This window comes from Scyliorhinus canicula, chromosome 4, assembly GCF_902713615.1.
Source record: "Scyliorhinus canicula chromosome 4, sScyCan1.1, whole genome shotgun sequence".
Taxonomy (NCBI): Eukaryota; Metazoa; Chordata; class Chondrichthyes; order Carcharhiniformes; family Scyliorhinidae; genus Scyliorhinus; species Scyliorhinus canicula.
The window spans coordinates 204,713,485-204,735,943 of NC_052149.1; the positions used below are offsets into that span (position 1 = coordinate 204,713,485).

The following is a 22,459-nucleotide window of genomic DNA, read 5'->3' on the forward strand; positions in this document are numbered from 1 at the left end:
CTGGAGAGTCATTAGAATCTGAACCTTTCCTGCACAGTCTGCAATGGTTCTCCTGTAGACTGGTTCATCCAGGCTTTCTGCCAGGTCAGAAACAGTCTTTCTGGAGACAAATGGAGAGAAAAGAGAATGTGTCTTCCCTCCAAGTTTCCAAAACACACTGAAAGCTCCTTAGGTGTATGAATCATTTCAGTGGGATCCTTGATCCAATGACCACTAGTTAAAAGGCAGAGCATAGCCTTTTGAGCCAATTCATTGGCACCAGCCATATCAATCAAATTGAGTCATCACTGAAGCCACCCAATCTCCAATCACTGGTATGAAACTGCATAGCCTTCAAGATTCTGTAGTTTGAATTAAAAGGTACAGGCCACGGCTTCCTTCTGTTTGAATTAAAATGGCAGGCTGCCTTAAAAATGTAACAGCAAAACTGAAAGAAGGGGGCAAACAAGTGTGGAATCCATAAAAAACTGTTTCTTAAGTGAATGGCTTGGGTCTGCAGAGACAGAATGATGGATGTAGCCAAAACAAGAATGTGCTTTCTGTAAACTACAGTGACATCTAAGGGCAAGTGGGGAGAGAAGTATGCAAATGACGGATTGAAAATAGTTGTTTTTATATTGGTCCATTTACCCTGTTTTCTATTGGCTAGAATTGCTGTTCTTTCATTGGTTCAAACTGGAACTTTAACCGTGATATTATTGGTGTGTTGACATGCAAATAAGCGATTAGACTGCCACTGTAAACCTATTGGTTGAAAAAGTTAGAAGTGTAACTGCTTCACTGGATTCAGACAGAACACTGCAATACATTCCACTGTGTTATTCTCCTTGTGCACAAGCTAATAAAGATTGAACAAAGAGTATTCACCGTGCCTACTTGTTAATTTCCACACAAGGGAACATACAGCGAATACACAAGAATGAATACTAAACTGTGCTCGGAAATGCTGAACTTTGAACAAGACCTGTCAGTTTTTCAAAATGAACATACAAGCCAAAGATGGCTGAGGAATTAAAGTCAGTCACGGGCTGAATTGCTGGTGGCTGATAGTAATTACTTTTTGTATGCTTTCCTATCTCCAGTGGAGACAATGGGAGATCAGGAAATGAGTATTATTTTTTAAAGGGACTCTCACATGATACTAGCCATGCTGTTGTTATGTTTTCCAAACCTAATGCTTTAGGTTACTCAGCATTCTATGGGCTCTTATCATAACATTGTATTTTAATTGGAGAGCTATATTTCTAACAACATTGCAATAGCACTTCCTTACATTTATACTCTATTCCTTTAGCTATAAATCTGACATTCTATTTGCTTTTTTATCTGCTGTACCTCCATGCTAGTTTTCTGTGACTCATGAATGAGGACCCCCAGATTCCTCTGCATTGGAGCACCCCAAAGTCTCTCTCCCATTTAGATAGCAAGTTGCCTTCTCATTTTTTTGACCATATACATGGCCTCACATTTAACCTGTTAAAACTCCATCTACCACATTTTGGCCCACTCTCCTAACCTATCTATATCCTTTTATAAGGTTATTTCCTCATTGCAACTTACTGTCCCACCTATTTTTGTCCCTCTATCCAAGTTTTTTTATATAGGTTGTAAACAGCTGGGGCTCCAAGGACCAAACCCTATGACACCCCACTAGTTACATCTTGCCATCCAGAAACAGACCGATTTATCTCTACTGTCTTCTGTCCGTCAGCCAGTCTTCTATCTAAATGAATAAATTACCCATAATCCCATGTGGTCAACCTTGTGAATTAACTTTCTGTGCAGCACCTTATCAAATGCCTCCAGAAGTCCAAATATACTACATTTACAGAATCCCTATTACATCTTCGAAGAACTCCAGCAAATTAGTCAAATCTGATTTGCCCTTGAAAAAACCATGCTGACTCTGATGGATAATTTGGACTTTCCAAATTTCCTGATATTACTTCCTTGGTATTTGATTCTAACGATTTCCCAACAACAGATGTTAAACTAACTGGTCTGGAATTTCCCACATTGTGCCTCCCTTTTTGAATAAGGGCATTACATTATCATTTTTTCCATCCACTGGAACCTTTCCCATGTCCAAGGGATTTTGGAATATTATAACCAAACGGATCCACCATCTCTTCTGCCACTTCTTTCAACACCCTAGGATGTAGGCCATCATGCCTGGGGGACTTGTCTGCCCTCAATCCCAATAGTCTGTTGAGTACCATTTCCCTAATGATGTTGATTGTTCTAGGTTCCTCCCTTTCTATTACCTCTGAATTGCCTGCTCCTACAGGAATGGTATTAGTGTCCTCCACCATGAAAACTGAGGCAAAGTATTGATTTAGCATCTTTGCCACTTCTGTGTTCCCCACTATTACCTCTCTGGTTTCATCTTCCAAGGGACCAACATTCACTTGAGCGCCTCTTCCCTTTTATGTACTTATGGAAGCTTTTGCTATACTTTTTGATATTTTGTGGTACTTTTCTTTTGTAATTTACCTCAGCTCTTTTTATTACTTTTTTGGTATCCCTCTGTTTATGTTTGAAAGTTTCCCAATCTTCCAGCCTGTCACTGGCCTTTGCAATATGATATACCTTAGTTTTTGTCTTTTTTTTGTCCTTGACCTTGTTTAGCTATGGATGTTTCTTACCCCCTTACCATCTTTCTTCCTCACTGGGGTAGATTTTGGTTGTGAGAAATTGAGTATCTCTTTAAACAACTGCTACTGCTCAGCAGTTGTCCTATCTTTTAGCCTTCTTGGCCACTCTACTTAGGCATGGGTCAATTCTGTCCTCATGCCGATGTAATATCCTTTGCTTAATTCCAGAGAGCAAGTGTGGAACTCCACTTTCTCGCCCCCAAACTGAATTTTGAATTATTTAAATCTTCAAAATGGCTGATCAATTTTGCCAAATGAACAGGTAAAAATTTAACTATTTGCAAGCGTTATTTCTATTAAAGAAAATAGAAGCAACGCCTTGCCTTTTACAAAAATAGCACAGTGGTTAGCATAGTTGCTTCACAGCTCCAGGATCCAAGGTTCGATTCCCGGTTTGGGTCACTGTCTGTGCGTTCTCCCCACGTCTCCCCATGAGTCGCAAAAAGTTGGTTTACAGGTGCAACAGGTGATTAAGGCGGCAAATGGAATTTTGTCCTTCCTTGCCAGAGGGATGGAGTTTCAGACTAGGGAGGTTATGCTGCAATTGTATAAGGTGTTAGTGAGGCCACACATAGAACATAGAACAGTACAGCACAGAACAGGCCCTTCGGCCCTCGATGTTGTGCCGAGCCATGATCACCCTACTTAAACCCACGTAACCCGTATACCCGTAACCTAACCCAACCCCCATTAACCTTACACTACGGGCAATTTAGCATGGCCAATCCACCTAACCCGCACATCTTTGGACTGTGGGAGGAAACCGGAGCACCCGGAGGAAACCCACGCACACACGGGGAGGACGTGCAGACTCCACACAGACAGTGACCCAGCCGGGAATCGAACCTGGGACCCTGGAGCTGTGAAGCATTGATGCTAACCACCATGCTACCGTGAGGCCCCCACACCTGGAGTATTGTGTTCAGTTTTGGTCTCCTTACCCGAAAAAGGACGTACTGGCGCTGGAGGGTGTGCAGGGGAGATTCACTAGGTTAATCCCAGATCTGAAGGGGTTGGATTATGAAGAGAGGTTGAGTAGACTGGGACTGTACTCGCTGGAATTAAGAGGGATGCGGGGGGGGGGGGGGAATCTTATAGAACATAGAACAGTACAGCACCCTTCGGCCCTCAACGTTGTGCCGAGCCATGATCACCCTACTCAAACCCACGTATCCACCCTATACCCGTAACCCAACAACCCCCCCCTTAACCTTACTTTTATTAGGACACTACGGGCAATTTAGCATGGCCAATCCACCTAACCCGCACATCTTTGGACTGTGGGAGGAAACCGGAGCACCCGGAGGAAACCCACGCACACAGGGGGAGGACGTGCAGACTCCACACAGACAGTGACCCAGCCGGGAATCGAACCTGGGACCCTGGAGCTGTGAAGCATTTATGCTAACCACCATGCTACCCTGCTGCCTCTTATAGAAACATATAAAATTATGAAGGGAATAGATAGGGTAGATGCGGGCAGGTTGTTTCCACTGGTGGGTGAAAGCAGAACTAGGGGGAATAGCCTCAAAATAAGGGTTTGGGACTGAGTTTAGGAGGAACTTCTTCACCCAAAGGATTGTGAATCTATGGATTTCCCTGCCCAGTGAAGCAGTTGAGGCTCCTTCATTAAATGTTTTTAAGATAAAGATAGATAATTTTTTGAAGAATAAAGGGATTAAGGGTTATGGTGTTCGGGCTAGAAAGTGGAACTGAGTCCACAAAAGATCAGCCATGATCCCATTGAATGGCGGAACAGGCCCGAGGGGCAAGTTGGCCGACTCCTGCTCCTGGTTCTTATGTCTGCGTGGGTTTCCTCCGGGTGCTCCAGTTTCCTCCCACAGTCCAAAGATTTGCAGGTTAGGTAGATTGGCCATGCTAAATTGCCCTTAGTGTCCAAAAAGGTTCGGTAGGCTTACTGGGTTACAGGGGATAGGGTGGAGGTGTGGACTTAGGTAGGGTGCTCTTTCCAAGGATGGGCCAAATGGCCTCCTTCTGCACTGGAAATTCTATGATAAGCAAGAAGTGGTTTAAAATTCTGCCAACTCATATTAATGTTATCCTTTGCGTGTAATAATTCATTCTGGTAACTTCAACCTGTATATGAAGGCCCCATAGATGTTTTGTTTAACTTTGTAATGGTTGGGAATACGGGTGGAGTGGGGGTTTTTCTTTTTGTCCAATCTGGAGGGGGCTCTTTTTTGGGTATGTTAGTTACTGTTAGGTTGATAAAGGGTAGCAGGGGTGAAACGTTTATGCGGGCATGGTTGTCTCCATCCCCTACCCCTCGTTTCATGGGGCTGTTTATGTTTCATCTCGTTTGTTTGCTCTCGAGAGGTGACCTGGATTTCAGAATGAGTCTTTGTTTCGATGGAAGAGGGTAAGGTCAACAGGGTGCCTTCTTCCCTGAGGGGTTTGGGCCAAGGTTTGTGGCATGAGTGCACTTGCTATTTGTGGCATCGAGGGAGAGTGTGCAGACAAATGACACAAAGTTTGGATTGCACAAGGGAACGAAGCAGGTGTGCCAGCTGTTGCTGCTGTTGTTTGAACTGGCTATAGAGCTTTTGGCAATGGCCCTTAGGGGGTCGGCAGAGGATTATGAGCCACAGAGGGAGCATTGGGTGTCGCTCTATGCTGACCCCCAGGGGAGCATGGAGAGTATCTAGGTATTCAGGGAGTCCAGTCCACGGTGAAGATTTGAAACCAGTTGAGGAGGCATTTTAGGATGGAGGGGATGTCATTGTGAGAATATCACCGTGTGAGCGGCATGTCTCGGAGGTGGAGAGAAGTGGGGCTGGTCAAGGTGAGGGATTTGTATCTGGAGGAAGTGTTTGCCGGTCTGTAAGGAATTGAGGGAGAGGGTAGAGCACCCGAGAGTTTAGGTACCTGCAAGTAAAGGACTTTGCGCGCAAGGTTTGGAAGGAATTCCCTAGGTTGCCAGGGTACACCCTGCTGGAGCGACTGCTGCTTCCGGTTGTGGAAGGGGAGGGTAGAATTGGAGATATATATAGGTGGCTGAGAGAGCAGGGAGGTGAGCGGGTGGTGAAGATGAAGGAAAAATGGGAAGGAATTTTGGGAGGGGAGATCAATTGAGGAGTATGGAGTGAGGCAGTATGAAGGGTAAACGCCAACTCCTCATCTGCAAGGATGAGCCTGATGCATTTTAAGGTTGTACACCGGGTACGTGTAACTCAGGCAAGCATGAGTGGGTTCTTCCAGCGGAGGTGGCAGATGAGTGCGAGAGGTGCTGGAAAAAATAAAGTACAAGCTAAGGGGTTCAGCAGAGGGGTTTGAGGCAAGGTGGGGGATGTTTGTGACCATGTTTGAGGAATTGTTCGTCGCGGGGGTGAGGGAGAGAAAGAGGATGAAAAAGAGGAAAACATTTGTACAAACTGGATAGTCGTTTGTTGGGAAGCCTGTTTCGCGAATTGTTTGTGTTGTAACTTTTTATATACATTTATAATAAAATACATTAAAAAACCCCTCTGTGCTTAAAGTTTGCACAACATAAAAATAATTGGATCCAATTTGTCCAAATTTTGTATAATTTAAAACATATAATCACATCTCCTTTTAAATCTTCTCTCCAAGATGAAAAAAGATAGACTATAGCAAGCCCTCAATTAAAGTTGCATTCATAAGTGAATCGTGAATTTGCATAGGAATCAATGTTAAAACTGGAGTTGGGTTCCTCGAGACATTTTTCTCCCAGAAAATTCAATGTACAAATTGGAAATACTCTACACATGTGCAGTACTGTGCATTCCTAGCAGGAATAAATTGATCACTAAATATAAAAGAAATGCTACATAAATTTAAATGAGTTAACATTCATCAATCTCACCATTTTACCCAATCCGTCAGGTTCAGAGATTACTTGCTTCCACTCTGGTTCGTTGGGTTCAATGTACAATCGGTAGCCTCTGATACATGTGTGCAGGCCTTGCTTGGAGAGTCAGTTGGGGGAGCGGTTTGGAGGTTTTTTGCACTCTCCCAGCCTTGACTTCACTTTGCATATCTGACAAAATCTCTTGTTCAATGCTTCCGAATTGAACCATCTCATTTTGATCGATCATCATGAGTTGGTGAAGATGTTTGAACCCTTCAGGGTTACTTTGAGGACAGCTCGTGGAGGTGGCTTTAATGATTTCATGCACAATGCTGACCATGTTGGCCTTGCTGTTGTACCACTTTTCTTGCCACTGAATTCAGAGGATCTTTTTGAAAGATCTCAGAATAAAGTGCCTGGTGCCATGATTTTATCTCAGGTTTAAGATTCTGATCCTCTTTTCCAAGCTCAATGACTGAAGTTTGCATGATTTTGATTTTGAATTGAAGGTGGACTGCATAGCTGGCTCCTGGTGGAGCTAATGGGACAAAGGGCCAGGATCATCAACAACCTTCAAACCTTTATCCAAGGTCTGTTGGACAGTTCTCTTTTGCTTCACCCAGTCGCACTTTCTGTAGCAGTTAATGCTACCATAGTAGTAACAGACTTGGGGGCGCCTATTCACCTTATCTGGAAGTGCATCAAGGTAGCCGCCCCTAATTGGCCAGAATCGATTAGGGTGATCAAAACCCTATCGATCCATTGGATCCCGAGTTGGGACCTCCCAAAAGAGCGTGAAAGATCGGAGGATAAGAAGAACTGCGCAACCAACATTCTGCCTCTTTTGGGACCGGTCTCTGCCCCACCAACTGCAGCATATCGACCAGCCAAGTTCAAGGACCTGCGATCGCTACCAGAAGGACGAGCCGCAGCCCAGACGTACCTGACAACTTCCAGCTGCCACACGTGGGGAACCAGATAAAGGCCTCATCTAACCTGCACAGAGCCGGTCACTTGAAAGTTAAGTAAAGGTTATTTAAGCTGTTAGTTATAGTTTAATGTGTAGTAGCGTGTAGTATAGAACCAATCCTATGTTTAATAATAATGAATAATTGAACAGATATACTGGTTGTGTGGTCATTTGTTCAATACACGGAACATACTCGCATCTTGTGGTCAATATTAATAAAGATAAAAGAGCAACACAACCATCTGCAGAGTAGGTAGTGGTGGCATTGAGATCCCAGCACCTTTTCAGGCATAATTGGATTTCTTGGCCAAGATGTTTAAAACCCAGTGCAGTCAAAAAAATGACATCCAACCAAATCTGTTAGCTATGCTGCAAAGATTGTTCAACCTTTTTTTTAAAACCATGGATTCAAAGAGGAAGTCTTATGATTCCATGATGGTGTCCCCATCTCTGGGCGAGAGCTCTGGGTTCAAGTTCCACTTCAGGACTTGATTGTCATAGAAGATGTGTGCACAATTGTGGCCAAACAGGTTGCAAGTTCTTCCAAAATTCCTGATGACAGATGGTAAAGAGTGACAGCGTTTCTTGGTCAGCTATACTGCAGAAGGCAATGGCAAGCACAGTAGCAAGCACTGACTTCAAAGCGCCAGGGTCCCAGGTTCGATTCACAGCTTGGGTCAGTGTCTGTGCAGAATCTGCATATGCTCCGTGTCTGTGTGGGTTTCCTCCGGGTGCTCCGGTTTCCTCCCACAGTCCAAAGACGTGCAGGGTAGGTGGATTGGCCATGATAAATTGCCCTTAGTGACCTAAAAGGTTCGAAGGGTTACTGGGTTATGGGGCTTGGGTGGAAGTGAGGGCTTAAGTGGGTAGGTGGAGACACAATGGGCTGAATGGCCTCCTTCTGCACTGTATGTTCCATTTCTAACTTCCTGTTAAGTGGTATTAGTGTAAGCATTAAGCAGCACGTGAACAGCATAGTAACTCATATTTTCTAAATAAAAGCCATTAGTTTAGTGCCGGTGAAATCATATTTTGTAAACTACTGAATAGAGAGAAATTTATCCCCAAAATTTGTTGAAGCTGTGCAGAATCTGGTGTTTGCTGCAAAATAAAGCTCTCAGTGCTCGGAATTTTAGAAATCCAATTACATCTTGCTGGAATGCAGAATTTTACCTTTTAACCACAGAAATAAGCACCAAGTAGCATATTTTAAGTTGCTGCAGCTAATATTGTAACTCATCATGAATAAGTTCTTAACAAGGATCCACCTTCAGGTTTTCCAAAACTCCTTTCAGAATTGCTTGGTCTGATTCCTTTCACAAAAACTGAAATCCAGCCACCGATTAATCCAGTTATTTCGCCTATCACTTCATAGTTTATGCCTGAGAACCATTTCAAATTGCTTTCTGGCTTCTCACTAGCCAATCACTTCTCAGCTCTGTCTAGGACTATCCTGTTCTAGTGTCCTCCATTCCCTTAACTTCAGACTTCCTGGAAGCTTCTCTTCATTTCTCTAGTTTCCCTAGTTAGCTGTTCTTTATGTTTCTGGAACTTTCCTTTTTGCCCCTTACTCCATTGTGTGGCTTTTCTTCTAGCTCTTACTACTTTGGCTTCCAGCTAAAACTAAACTGAAAAAAAAAAGTTTGCTCCCTAAAAATGCCCCTGTTTGTTAAACAACATCCCAATCTTCTCCAAAGCTTGTGTTAATGTTTCCCGCTGTAAATTCTCAGCACAATAGAAACACAGTCTGAAGCCTCATACATGCAAACACCTTTGTTAGCAAGAATCTACCTAAAGTTTTACCCTTTCCTACACAAAACCACTAAATTAAACCATCTTAAATCTATACCTTATTTTTAATATTTCACAATACAAATATAGGTCATTTAAACAACCTCTGCTTTCCTGGCAGAGTTTGAAAAAATACATGTTTTATTGATTTTACATTTATACATTGTGTTCTTCTCGAGGGTTCACACACTATACTACAGAAGAATTTCAATAAATAAAGTGGGTATGCAAGAAAGAAAACCAACAAAAGGAAACAAAATTACACAACAAATGAATAAGCATACACTCAAATGTAATCTATGTGCAGGTGTGGCCATCCCTGTTTTTTGTGCCGCCAGTGGCCAGTTACTGCCACAGAAATATTACACAGAAACATATTGGGGAGAGGGGGGGGGGGGGGGGAAGAAGGGGGCCATTTGGCATCCGCCTTGGCCTTATTGTGGTCGTGCATGTGACCCACTGTTTGTCCCTGTGTTTTGTTTGATGTCCTCCGCAAACCCCCTCCCCACAAACCCAACCCGGTTTCCTTCCCCCCCTCCATCTGCTTTCCTCTCTCTCTTCTGTTGCCTGCCTTGTTTCTCCCCCACCTCCTTTGTTTGTTGGATGCTGGTCACAAACAGGTCTTAGAACAGGCTAGTGAATAGCTTCCACGAGTTGTGGAAGCCTTCCTCTGCACCCTGGATGATGTATTTTATGTTCTCCAGTTTGGGAAATTCTGCTAGGTCGGACAGCCAGTCTGCCATCTTGGGTGGCACTGCTGATTGCCAGCCGAGCAGGAGTCTTCGGCGGGCGATCACAGAGGCAAGGGTTAGGACGTCTGCCCCTCTCCCCATTGAGAGCTCTGGTTGTTCCGATATACCGAAGACCACCACAAGTCGGCATGGCTCGACCGACACCTCCAGAACCTTGGACATGGCCTCAAAAGGCGATCGTCCAGTATCTGACAATCTTGGGGCAAGACCAGAACATGTGGGTGTGGCTGTCCACGCCTCCCTGGTACCATTCTCCACCTCCAGGAAGACCCACACATGCGCATTCTGGTTAAGTGCGCCCTGTGCATCACCTTTAGCTACATCAGGCTTAGCTTTGCGCATGAGGTGGAGTTCACCCCGTGGGGTGCTTCGATCCAGAGCCCTCCCCCATCTTCATGCCCAGCTCTTCCTCCCATTTCTCTAGTATCTCAACAACGGGTGTGCATACCGCCTCTAGTATGCCTCCGTACATGACAGCGCAGTTACCGTCCTCTAGTTCACCCACAGTCGGACGTCTATCCAGTAGTGCGTGTCCTGATCTCTGGGGAACGTTGTTGTCGTTTTTTCTAAGGAAGTTTCGGATTCATCGGTCTCTTAGCTTGGTCCCTTTTGGAAGTTGGAGCTTTTTCATGAGTTCCCCCAAGGTCGCTACTCTGTCGCCTACTTATAGGTCCCCAACCATCATCGTGGGGATTAATCTGTGATTTTTAGAGATGGGGAGCTATGTTGGACATTGCGGTCAGCCCAAAGTGATGCCGTAGTCGATTCCACGTCCTCAGCGTGGCTACTACCACTGGGCTTTCTGGCTGGGGGGGGGGGGACCTGTTTCTCTCCCTCACCGCCCCGGAGTTGGTTCACTGCTTTCCTGGTGGAGAGTAGGTCAGATTCCATTTGTAACTTTTTCCTCTCGCCAATAATTCCATGGTCAGGGCTGTGGAGTATCGCCAATCCACATCCAATATGGAGTTGACCAGCTGCTCCCCAGCCGTCCGATCTTCCCCTATATATTATTACTTTCCCCCCTTACACCACCTCCAGAATGTGGAGGGCAAGACCTCTCAATTATGGTTGCAGGTTACATATCCTTCAATGGCTTGTGACATTCTTTCCCAGAACGCCTTGTTTACGAGGAGGGCTGTGTCCAGTCTGCACGGGTGTGGCGGCCCGTCCTCATCTCACACCCACATACTATGGTGCGTGGTCAGAGATTACTGTTGCGAGAAATCCACAAGTAGAGATGAGGCAAAGTAAAATGGTGGGAATCGGGTGCATGTATACACGTGGGCACGTGTATACACATGAGTTCACAGGTTCCTATGATAATTCATGCAGCTATTGATTTACACTTTGGTATCCTGGTGGATATGGAGATGCATCCTGCTTCTTGCAGTCTTTCAAAAAATGTGTGCATACTTTGACCAACCTTATGCAATGAATTATTTTGCACTGTTTTCCTTCCTGTGAGTAAAGATGCCACCAACAATGGAAGTCAATGGTAACATTACAATATATATAAAATTGTAACTTGTACAATGCCACACTAATTTTCTCTTACCAGGGTTTTCTGTTCCCGTGGGAGAGAAATTGTATGTACACTTTTCAGTTCAAGAGTGGCCTCCTTGCTTGCTTGCAATTTAGAGACTGTTTTACCTGATTAAAAATGACAGTTAAAAACAGCAGTAAATTCAGTTAATGCATTACAGCCACGATAACAATTTTATTCAATATATTTATTCTACAGTTTTTCTAAAACAAAAGGACCGCAACAATTTTGAGTGGGTAAAATGTTAGTTTGGTGAAAAATTGTTGTCTTTAGTTCAAAATCTTTTTATATATTATATACTTGGTGTTAAACCAAGGTAATTACATAGGGATTAAGACAGATTTGACCCTATTAGACTGGGCAGAAAGGTAGGACAGTTAATGAAGAGGCAGACATTAAGGAGATATGCAATTCCTTCCTACTATAATATATTTCAGAGAGGAAGATTGTAAGGGAAGGAAAATGCAACCGTGGCAAAGCAAGGAGGTTAAAGATAACAAAGGTAAAAACTAAGGCATACCATATTGCAAAGTTCAGTGGCAAGCTGGAGGATTGGCAAACTTTTAAAGAACAACAGAGGTTACTAAAAAAAAGTAATAAAAAGAGCAAGATAAATTATGAAAGCTATCTAGTGCAAAATATAGAATATTTCGCTATCCGTTTTTATAATACACAAAAAGGAAGAGAGTAGCTAAAGTAGAGGTTGGTCCCTTAGAGAGGATACTGGAGAGTTAATAATGGGCAACGCAAAAATGGCAGACACCAAATCAATAATTTTGCCTCAGTTTTCACTGTGCAGGATGCTCAAACAATTGCAATAGCAACAGGGAATGCAGGAAAAACAATCACTATCACGGGTTTAAAAAAAAGTACTGAACAAACTGTTGGCATTTAAGGCAAACAAGTCCCGGGGCTAATGGCCTGCATCCTAGCAAAGATAGTGGAGGCATTGGTTATAGTATTCCAAAATTCCCTAGATTTATGGGATGTGCACATCGCTAGCCCATTTATTGCCCATTCCTACTTTCCCTTCAGAATGTGGTAGCGCGCTGGCTTATTGAACACCACAGTCCCTGAGGTGTAGGTACACCCAGTGGGGTGTACCTACACCTCAGGGCAAGAATTCCAGGATTTTGACCCAGTGAAGGGTCATTCCAGTGAAGGAACAGCGATGGGTTTCCAAGTCAGAATGGTGCGTGACTTGGAGGGGAACCTCCAGGTTATGGTGTTCTCGGGTATCTGCTGCTCTTAATCTTTGAGATGATAGTGGTTTTGGAAGGAACCCAAGGAACCTGGGTGGCGTTCCTATAGTGCATCTTGTAGATGGTACAGGTGGCGTGTGTGGGGGTGTGTGTGCGTGTGCGTGTGGGGGTGTGCGGGTGCATATATATATATGTGACGGGGGGGGGTAGTAGGAAGCAAGCAGGATTCCTTTGATCTGCTGTGGTAGCCATAGCATTTATTTGGCTAGTCCGGATCAGTTTTTGGTCAATGGTAACATCGTGTCTTGTTGGAGATGGCCATTGCCTGACGCAAATGCTACTCGTCACTTGTCAGCCCAAGCCTGGATATTGTCTTGCTACATTTGGACATAGACTCTCTACAGTGCAGAAAAAGACCATTTAGTCCATCTAGTCTGCATCAACCCTTGGAAAGAACAACCCAACTAGGTCCAATCCCCTGCCCCATCCCTGTAACTCCATCAAACCGTTGGACACTAAGGGACAATTTAGCATGGCCAATCCACCTAATCTGCACATCTTTGGGCTGTGGGAGGAAACTGGAGCACCCAGAGGAAACATACGCAGACACGGAGAAAGTGTAAACTAGACACAGTTACCAGAGGCTGCAATTGAACCCAGGTCCCTGCCACTGTGAGGTAGCAGCGCTAATCACTGTGCAATCATTCCACCCCACCTATTTCAGTATCCATAGAGTTACAAAAGGTGCAGAACAAGTTTGCAGATGACATCCCCAATTCTGCCCTTATGATGGACGAAAGGTCATTGATGAAGCAGCTGAATATGGTTGGGCCTAGGACACGACCCAGAGGAACTCCTGCAGTGGTGTCCTAGAGCTGAACACCACCTCTACAACTATTTTCTTTGTGCCAGGCATGATTCCAACCAGCAGAGAGTTGCCCTCGATTCCAGTTTTGCTCGGGCTTATTGATGTCATACTCGGCCAAATGCTGCCTCAATGACGAGGGCAGTCACTCTCACCTCACATCTAGAATTCAGCTCTTTTGTCCATGTGTGAGCCAAGGCTGTAAGGAGGTGGTCAGGAGCTTAGTGACCCTGGTGGAACTCAAACTGAGCATCAGTGAGTAGGTTATTGCATTGTTGCGGACCCCTTCCATTATTTTGTTGATGATTGAGAGTAGACTGATGGGACGGAAATTGATCAGATTGGATTTGCCCCATTTCTTGTGTACAGGACATATCTGAGCAATTTTCCACATTGCCGGTCGATGCCAGTGTTGTAGCTGTAGTAGAATAGCTTGGCTAGGGGCATGGCAGGTTGTCGAACACAAATCTTCAGTATTATTGCCGGAATATTGTCACGATTCATAGTCTTTGTAGTATACAGTGCCTTCAGCCATTTCTTGATATCATGTGGTGTACATCGATTTGGCTGAAGACTGATATCTGTGATGTTGGGGACCTTCGGAGGAGACCAAGAAGCACTTCTAGCTGAGGATTGTTACCAATGCTACAGCATCATCTTTTGCACAGATGTGCTGGGCTCCTCCATCATGGAGGACAGGAATATTTGTGAAGCCTCACCTCCAGTTAGTTGCTTAATTGTCAGATGGGATCTGGGATCAATGGCAGCCAAGTCCATTGGCATAATGAAGGACAGCATTATTGGACAGTAAGAAGTCTTACAACACCAGGTTAAAGTCCAAGAGGTTTGTTTCAAATCACAAGCTTTCGGAGGTGAATGAAGTGGTGTGTTCCACAAACATACATATAGACAAAGTCAAAGATGTAAGACAATTCTTTGAATGCGAGCATTTGCAGGTAATTAAGTCCTTACAGATCCAGAGATGGGGTAACCCCAGGTTAAAGAGGTGTGAATTGTCTCAAGCCAGGACAGTTGGTAGGATTTCGCAAGCCCAGGCCAGATGGTGGGGGATTATTGGAATTTAAGAATCACTTCACGGTTTTAAGATTGAAGAGTCTGAAAGTAGGTTTTCTAGAATTGAACCAGGTACAAAGTATGTAGTGGTTTGTATGGTTACACTTATTTGCGCAGTACATTTGTTAAATTATGTTCATTGTGATTCGACTTCCGGGCGGCGAGCTGAGCGGTCGCGCTAAAAGGGGGGCTCCCGAAGAGAAGAGGCCAGGGCGTTTATCTCCGCACCGGGGAGAGCAGGGCAGGGCAGGGCAGGGCAGGGCACACGCCCCCCCCCCCCACACGATATGGCTCGGCGGGCGGCAGGTCCACCCCCCCAACCAGCGGCACCAGAGCGCAGGCCAGGAGCAGAGCGGCAGCGACTCGGTCGGAAGCGGGGCCCAGCCTACGGCAAGAAGGGAGCGGAGGAGCAGCGACCTAACCACCCCCCCCCCCCCACCCCCCCCCCCCCCCCCCCCCCCCACCGGCAGCGACCACCACGAGGCAAGAACAAAGAGACTCTGAACTAGAAGCCTCTCTCTCTCTCTACCCTAGGTGAGTGAGGGGAAAGGAAGAAAAAGAGAAGAACTTTTACAAAAAGAAAACTGTTAAAGAGAGGGGAGGGGGAAATATATACATATATATATTTTTATTATTTTTTTATTTTATTTTTTTTATTTTTAAAATTTTCTCTCCTTGCGCTCTCTTGTCCCGTCCAAAACAAGCCCATCTAAGTTGTATAAAAGGGGGAAAAATAAAGTAGCAAAGGAAAGGAGGGAGGAGGGAAGAAAAAGGGAAGAGACAAAGAATAAAGATAGGGTGCGGAAAAGGGGGGGAAAGAAAAACAAGGGAAGAAGAAAGGGAAGTGGGAGGAAAAAATGCCAGAAGAGAGCCAGAGCAGAGGGGGAAGGGTCACCAGATACAGACCGGGCAAGGGGCGAGCCAGCTCAGGCGAGCGAAGCGGCGGAACGAAAGTATCGCCGCATCGAAAAGAGCTGGACCGACAGGTGCCCTCTCCCCCGGGGCCAGTGGGGAGCAGGAACTGGAAGGCACACATTACCGAGGTGTTGAGGGAGCAGCTGCAGGTAGTCAAGGCAGAGGTGAAGGCAGAAATAGAGGCCGCAGTGCAGGCCGCAGTGGCCAGGGCCATGTCAGGGGTGCAGCAGGCCCTGATCAGACTAGAGGAGAAATTGGATACCCAAGGGGAGAAACTGGAAGCCCAGGAGGCGACCATTAAGGAGCTGGAGAAAGCAGCGACTGACGCGAGCGACCGGGTCACGGCCCTGGAGAAGGAGGTGGCAAGACTGGGCGCAACACAGGGGAGCCTGAAGGGCAGAGTAGACGACCAGGAAAACCACTCAAGGAGGCAAAATGTCAGGATAGTGGGCCTGCCAGAGGGGAGCAAGGGTAGAAACCCCACAGCATACGTAGCTGAGATGCTGGGCAACTTAGTGGGGAGGAAAACTTTCCTCAACCCACCGGAAATGGACAGAGCACATCGGTCGCTGCGCCCGAAGCCCAAGGCAGGGGAGGGGTGGGAACACCCGTCAAAGTCGGGAGAGCAAACGGGGACAGGAATAGGGGTTAGAGGGGCAAAGGAGGGGTATACGGGGGAGGAGGGAAAAGGGAGAGACCGGTGGGGAGGCACACAGGGAGCAAGAGACCGGGGAGGGGAGATGCAGGGATGGAGGGACAAAAGAGGCTAGAAAAGGAACGGGGCTACCAAGTGCCACAACCAAGGGCTCGAAACAAGGAACCGCTGCAAGCACCCACCCAGTATGGTCTGTGGGCGAAGGGGGCCCCCAGAGTGCAGGGGACTACCCGCATGGCAGACACACAGTGGACGGCCATGGCAGGTGCCCCCGGGACAAGGGGAAACCCCGGAGCGCAGAGACCCAACCGCATGAGGAGAGCAGTGACAGCAGCCATCCTGGACGGCCCCCTAACAAAGGGAAACCCCGGAGGGCAGGGGCACGTCCACCAGATAAGTATGGTTAATCCCACAGGAACAAGGGGGCAGAAGCCCCCCACCAGGATAATCACCTGGAACGCAAGGGGACTTAATGGCCCAGTGAATAGATCCCGAGTCCTCACCCACCTCAGAAATATGAGGGCCGACATAGTCTTCCTCCAAGAGACGCACCTGAGGGAGCAGGACCAACTGCGGGTAAGAAAGGGTTGGGTTGGACAAACCTACCATTCCTGCTATGGGACAAGGGGGTGGCGATCCTGATCGGCAAGAGGACGATGTTTCGGGCGACAAAGACGGTTACAGACCCAGGGGGGCGGTATGTCATGGTCAGCGGGGCCCTGGATGGGGCACCGATAGTTCTAGTCAACGTGTACGCGCCCAACTGGGATGACACGAATTTCATCAAAAAGACCATGGCAGAAATCCCAGACATAGCGACGCATTGACTAATCATGGGGGGGGGGACTTCAACTGTGTACAGGATCCAAAGACGGATAGATCAAACCCCAAAACGGGGAAAACCTCAAGCATGGCAAGGGAACTCAGTCACTTTATGGAGCAGATGGGAGCAGTGGACCCCTGGAGGTTCTCCCACCCGGGGGAGAAAGAATTCTCCTTCTTCTCCCCAGTACACAACGTGTACACCAGAATTGACTTCTTTGTGGTGGGGAAAACGGTGCTTCCAGGGATAGACAAAGTGGAATACTCCGCAATTGTGATATCAGACCACGCTCCACACTACATGGACGTGCGGCTAGAGACGGGAAGGGCCCAGCGCCCCACATGGAGGTTGGACGGTGTCTTACTAGCTGACAAGGCCTTCAGCGAAAGGCCATAGCAGAGTTCATGGAGAACAACCAAAACAGGGAGGTCTTACCCTCCACATTCTGGGAAGCGCTTAAGGCTGCACTAAGAGGGGAAATCATTGCCTTCAAAGCGCAGAGAGATAGGGAGGAAAGGGTGGCTAGGCAGAAGCTGGTCGACTCCATACTGGAGGTAGACCGTAAATACTCCGAGGCCCCGACCGTAGAGCTCCTGGCGGAGGGGAAATAACTACAAAGGAACTTTGACCTGCTCTCCACAAGGAAAGCAGTGCACCAACTCCGCCAGGTGCGCGGGACCCTGTACGAACACGGAGACAAAGCCAGCCGCCTGTTGGCACACTAGCTGAGAAAGCAGGCAGCCACCAGAGAAATTGCACAAATCAGGGGTACCGAAGGCACGTTGGAAACAGAACCAGAGAGGATTAACAAAACCTTCAAGGCCTTCTACCAAGAGCTGTACACCTCAGAGCCCCAACGGGGAAGGCTGGGATGAACCGGTTCCTTGATGGACTGGACATACCAGTCGTAAGAGAGGGCAGAAAACGGGACCTGGAAGCACCACTAGCACTGGGAGAGATCATGGACAGCATTAGCTCCATGCAGAAAGGGAAGGCGCCGGGACCGGACGGATTCCCGGCGGACATCTACAAAACATTTGCGACAGCGCTGGCCCCGCACCTGCGGGAGATGTTCACAGACTCGCTAGCTAGGGGCACACTGCCACCCACAGTAGCACAGGCCTCAATCTCGCTGATACCTAAGAAAGACAAAGACCCAACGGAATGTGGGTCATACAGACCCATCTCTCTGCTGAACGCAGACGCCAAAATCCTAGCCAAAAGGCTAGAAGACTGTGTATCCGAAGTGGTCGCAGAGGACCAGACGGGCTTCGTCAAAGGTAGACAGCTTACCTCGAACATCAGGCGCCTGCTGAACGTGATAATGACCCCCTCCGGGGAGAGAACACAAGAGGTGATTGTCTCCCTGGACGCAGAAAAGGCCTTCGACAGAGTCGAATGGAAATACCTCATAAGAGGTACTGGAGCGGTTCGGGCTTGGAACAGGGTTCACCGCTTGGGTAAAGCTCCTATACAACGCTCCCATGGCGAGCGTACGGACCAACAATACCAACTCCCAATACTTTCAGCTGCACAGGGGCACCAGACAAGGATGCCCACTGTCCCCGCTGCTGTTCGCACAAGCAATCGAACCGCTAGCAATCGCGCTCAGGGTAGCAAAAAATTGGAGGGGGATCCGAAGGGGAGGCAGAGAGCACAGAGTCTCACTCTATGCAGATGACCTGCTCCTCTACATCTCGGACCCACAGAGCAGCATGGACGGAATCATTGCGCTCCTGAAAGAGTTTGGAGCCTTCTCGGGCTCCAACATGAGCAAAAGCGAGATCTTCCCAGTACACCCGCAAGGCGGGTGGGGGGGGGGGGGCAGCACTAAAGGGGCTGCCGTTCAAACAAGCCCGACACAAATTCCGCTACCTGGGGATCCAAATAGCCCATGACTGGAAAGGGATCCACAAATGGAACCTCACCAGTCTGACAGAGGAAGTAAAAAAGGATCTGCAAAGATGGAACACACTCCCACTCTCCCTCGCGGGGAGAGTCCAGACAATCAAAATGAACGTACTGCCCAGGTTCCTCTTCCTGTTTAGATCCATTCCGATATACATCCCCAAGGCCTTTTTCAAAGCGCTGGACAAACTAATCATGGCGTTTGTATGGGGGGGTAAAAATGCTAGGATCCCAAAGAAGGTCCTACAAAAAACAAAATCCAGGGGGGGGCTATCCCACCCAAACCTACAATTCTGCCACTGGGCGGCAACAGCCGAGCGAGTAAGGGGATGGATCCAGGAGCCAAAGGCCGAGTGGGTGCGCGCGGAGGAGACCTCCTGCATGGGGACCTCCCTCTGGGCCCTCACCACGGCAGCACTCCCATCCCCACCCAAAAAACACTCCAGCAGCCCAGTGGTGACAGCCACCCTCCAATCCTGGAACCAACTGCGGCAGCAATTTGGCCTGACCAAAATGTCGAACAAGGCTCCCATCTGCAACAGCCATAGGTTCACACCCAGCACTGACTGACGCCACCTTCAAAAGGTGGAGGCAGGATGGGGGGACACTGACAGTCAGGGACCTATACACGGACGGGAGGATCGCAACACTGGACGAACTGGCAGAGAACTTTCGGCTAGCCAGGGGGAACGAGCTACGGTATCTGCAGCTCAAAAACTTCCTACGAAAGGAGACAAGGACGTACCCACAACCGCCACGACAGACACTACTGGAAGACCTAGTGGACGCAAGTATCCTAGATAAAGGGAACTGTAGCGACATGTATGACCGACTGGTAGAAAGGGCCGACACCGTACTGGACGCAAGAAAGAAATGGGAGGATGACCTGGGGATTGAGATAGGGTGGGGACTCTGGAGAGAAGCACTGCATGGGGTCAACTCCACCGCCACGTGCGCAAGGCTCAGCCTGACGCAACTAAAAGTGGTACATAGAGCCCACTTAACAAGAAACCGTATGAGTAGGTTCTTCCTGGAGGTGGAGGACAGATGTGACCGGTGCCAAAGAGGCCCGGCCAACCACGCCTACACGTTCTGGTCTTGCCCCAGACTGGTGGAGTACTGGACAGCCTTCTTCGAGGCTATGTCCAAAGTGGTGAGGGTGGAGCCATGCCCGATAGTGGCGGTCTTCAGGGTTTCAGACCAGGCCGATCTATTCCTGGGGAGGAGGGCGGACACCCTTGCCTTTGCCTCCCTGATCGCCCGCCGTAGAATCCTGTTTGGATGGCGGTCAGCAGCACCACCCAGAGCTGCAGACTGGCTGTCCGACCTCTCGGAATCTCTCCAAATGGAGAAAATCAAATTCGCCATCCGAGGGTCAGACGACGGCTTCCACAGAACGTGGGAGCCATTCAAGCAACTGTTCCGGGACCTGTTTGTGGCCAACAAACAAGAGGAAGAATAGCCGGGTGGCCAAGAATCAGGGGAAAATGGACGGGAATCGGGGGAAGGTAGCCGGGGCGGGGGGGGGGGGGGGGGGGGGGGGCTACGGGTTCGTTATGGGGGTTTGTTCTCATGGTTTTATGCTTATTTCTTTTTCTTGTTAATTTATTGTTTTTGTATTGGAGGGGAGGGTTACTGTTTTTCTCTGTTGTGATAAAATCTGTTGTTGAAAACTTGAATAAAAAATATTTCAAAAAAAATTATGTTCATTGTTTAAGTGTATAGTGCACTCAGAAAATGCCACTGATATGCAGATGGTACGAGTTCCCTGATGTGACTTCGGAAAACTATGATTTCACTATCTTCATACAAGTATGGCAAACACCTGAAGAGCTTGGCTTATCTAAGGCAGTAAACTGACAATATGAATTTTCTCAAAATGCTACAGAGTTGTCAGCAGGTGCAGACCATCAGTATGAGGATGAACTTGGGGCAGGGAACAGTAGAGGCAGGGAATGGGGAGGTTTGAGGCCATATAGGGATTAAACAGACGTACAAGAATTTTAAACTCAGTGCAGGGATTGGGAGTCAATGTAGGCTAGTGAGGATAGGAATTATGGGTGAACAAGATTTTGTACACAATTGAAAAAGACAGCAGCGTTTACAATTGACATGTTTATGAATGTGGGGCTTTAAAAGATGGCTCTGTTTGAAATTGTCCTATTTCATTGAAGATAAAATGGAATAGTGGAAAGAGGCAAATGAAGGCTGCCGTGGTTGACATAGGGACGGGGCCCCAAGGGAAAATCTACTGAACAAAAAGGTGTAAATGTTAACACCTGGATACAAGAGAAGGTCAGATGGTTATGCTGTTCACAGACACAGATTCTCAGGGCAGTCAGAACGAGAGTTTGGAGGACGACAGCCCACAACAGGTGCTACTATGCCAGACAGAAGAAAAGGACTGCTTCTGGGTTAACCACCAAATGGAGGACTGGTGATGCGACCATCAATTCACACGAAACCAGGAGTTGAAATAAACTGTGGCTTTAATCAACTAGAACAGTGCCTGCCTGCGACTGATCTGTTAGTGGGAGCCGCCTACAGGGCAACTGCTCTTTATACCTCCCCTCAAGGGGTGGAGCCAGGGGCAGAGCCGACACAGGCCCCAACATGCTACATTATAGGTAATACCAGACAATGGTCCATAGGTGGAGCCCACATAGGCAACAGCGTACTACAGATAAGCACATGGTGAATTGTTACAGCAATACATTCACCACAACCAGTAACTCCGTAATTCACACTGTATTGTGTATACACGAGACCATGCATTTGTAAGCGCAGTTGCGTTGCCCGACCACTAGGGGGAGTAGCGCTGGGAATGCTTAGGAGTTTGTACAGGGCTCCACCCTTGGCTCCGCCCACGACTCCTCCCCCTGGACTGCTGTATAAATACCAATGCTCAGAGCCAGTCGTTCAGTTCATCGAGAGTTCAACGCGGAACAGGCTGGCTCTGTTATAAGTAGATTAAAACTACTGTTCACATCTTAAAGCACGGTCTAGTGAATTGATGGTTCCATCACTGGTAAGGGCAGAACCCATGTTCAAGGAAACAAGTGGCGCGAAGAGTTAAAGGCCACGGAATGACCAGAGGCTACTTTGCAATGGGAAGTCTATTTGATTATGCTTAAAGAGTTGAGTGAAGGAGACTTTGTTTGGAGGGACATTTGAAGACTCTCATGATGCAGGGAGAAGAAATTCTGTTAAATTCTGGAGGACAAGACTACGTAGAGAGTGCGACCTAACATTTAAATGTTTTGTGGGATTTTCGGTTCTAAATTAATAGAAAATATAATTTCTCTATTTTAATGTATTAAATACTACTAAATAATCTTTTGTTGACGTTAGTTTATTTGTTACAGTAAAAGAAAGTCATAAAATGTGAAATCTTGTGAAAAATTCCTTTTCATTGGTCATTGGGGAATTCCTAACTCTTTCTAAAAGTTAGCAGGCTCTACAGTGATTGTAACAAAGC

The 22,459-nt window shown here is 47.1% G+C and overlaps 1 protein-coding gene across 1 annotated transcript in view; it reads right to left on the reverse strand.

The window, feature by feature from the left end:
• Positions 1-22,459, reverse strand: part of LOC119964272 — a 167,170-nt gene that overhangs the window by 27,033 nt on the left and 117,678 nt on the right. Inside the window, exon 10 of the mRNA XM_038793547.1 lies at positions 11,552-11,646. Within this exon, the coding sequence (XP_038649475.1) occupies positions 11,552-11,646 (95 nt within the window). The remainder of the gene's footprint in view (positions 1-11,551; positions 11,647-22,459) is intronic.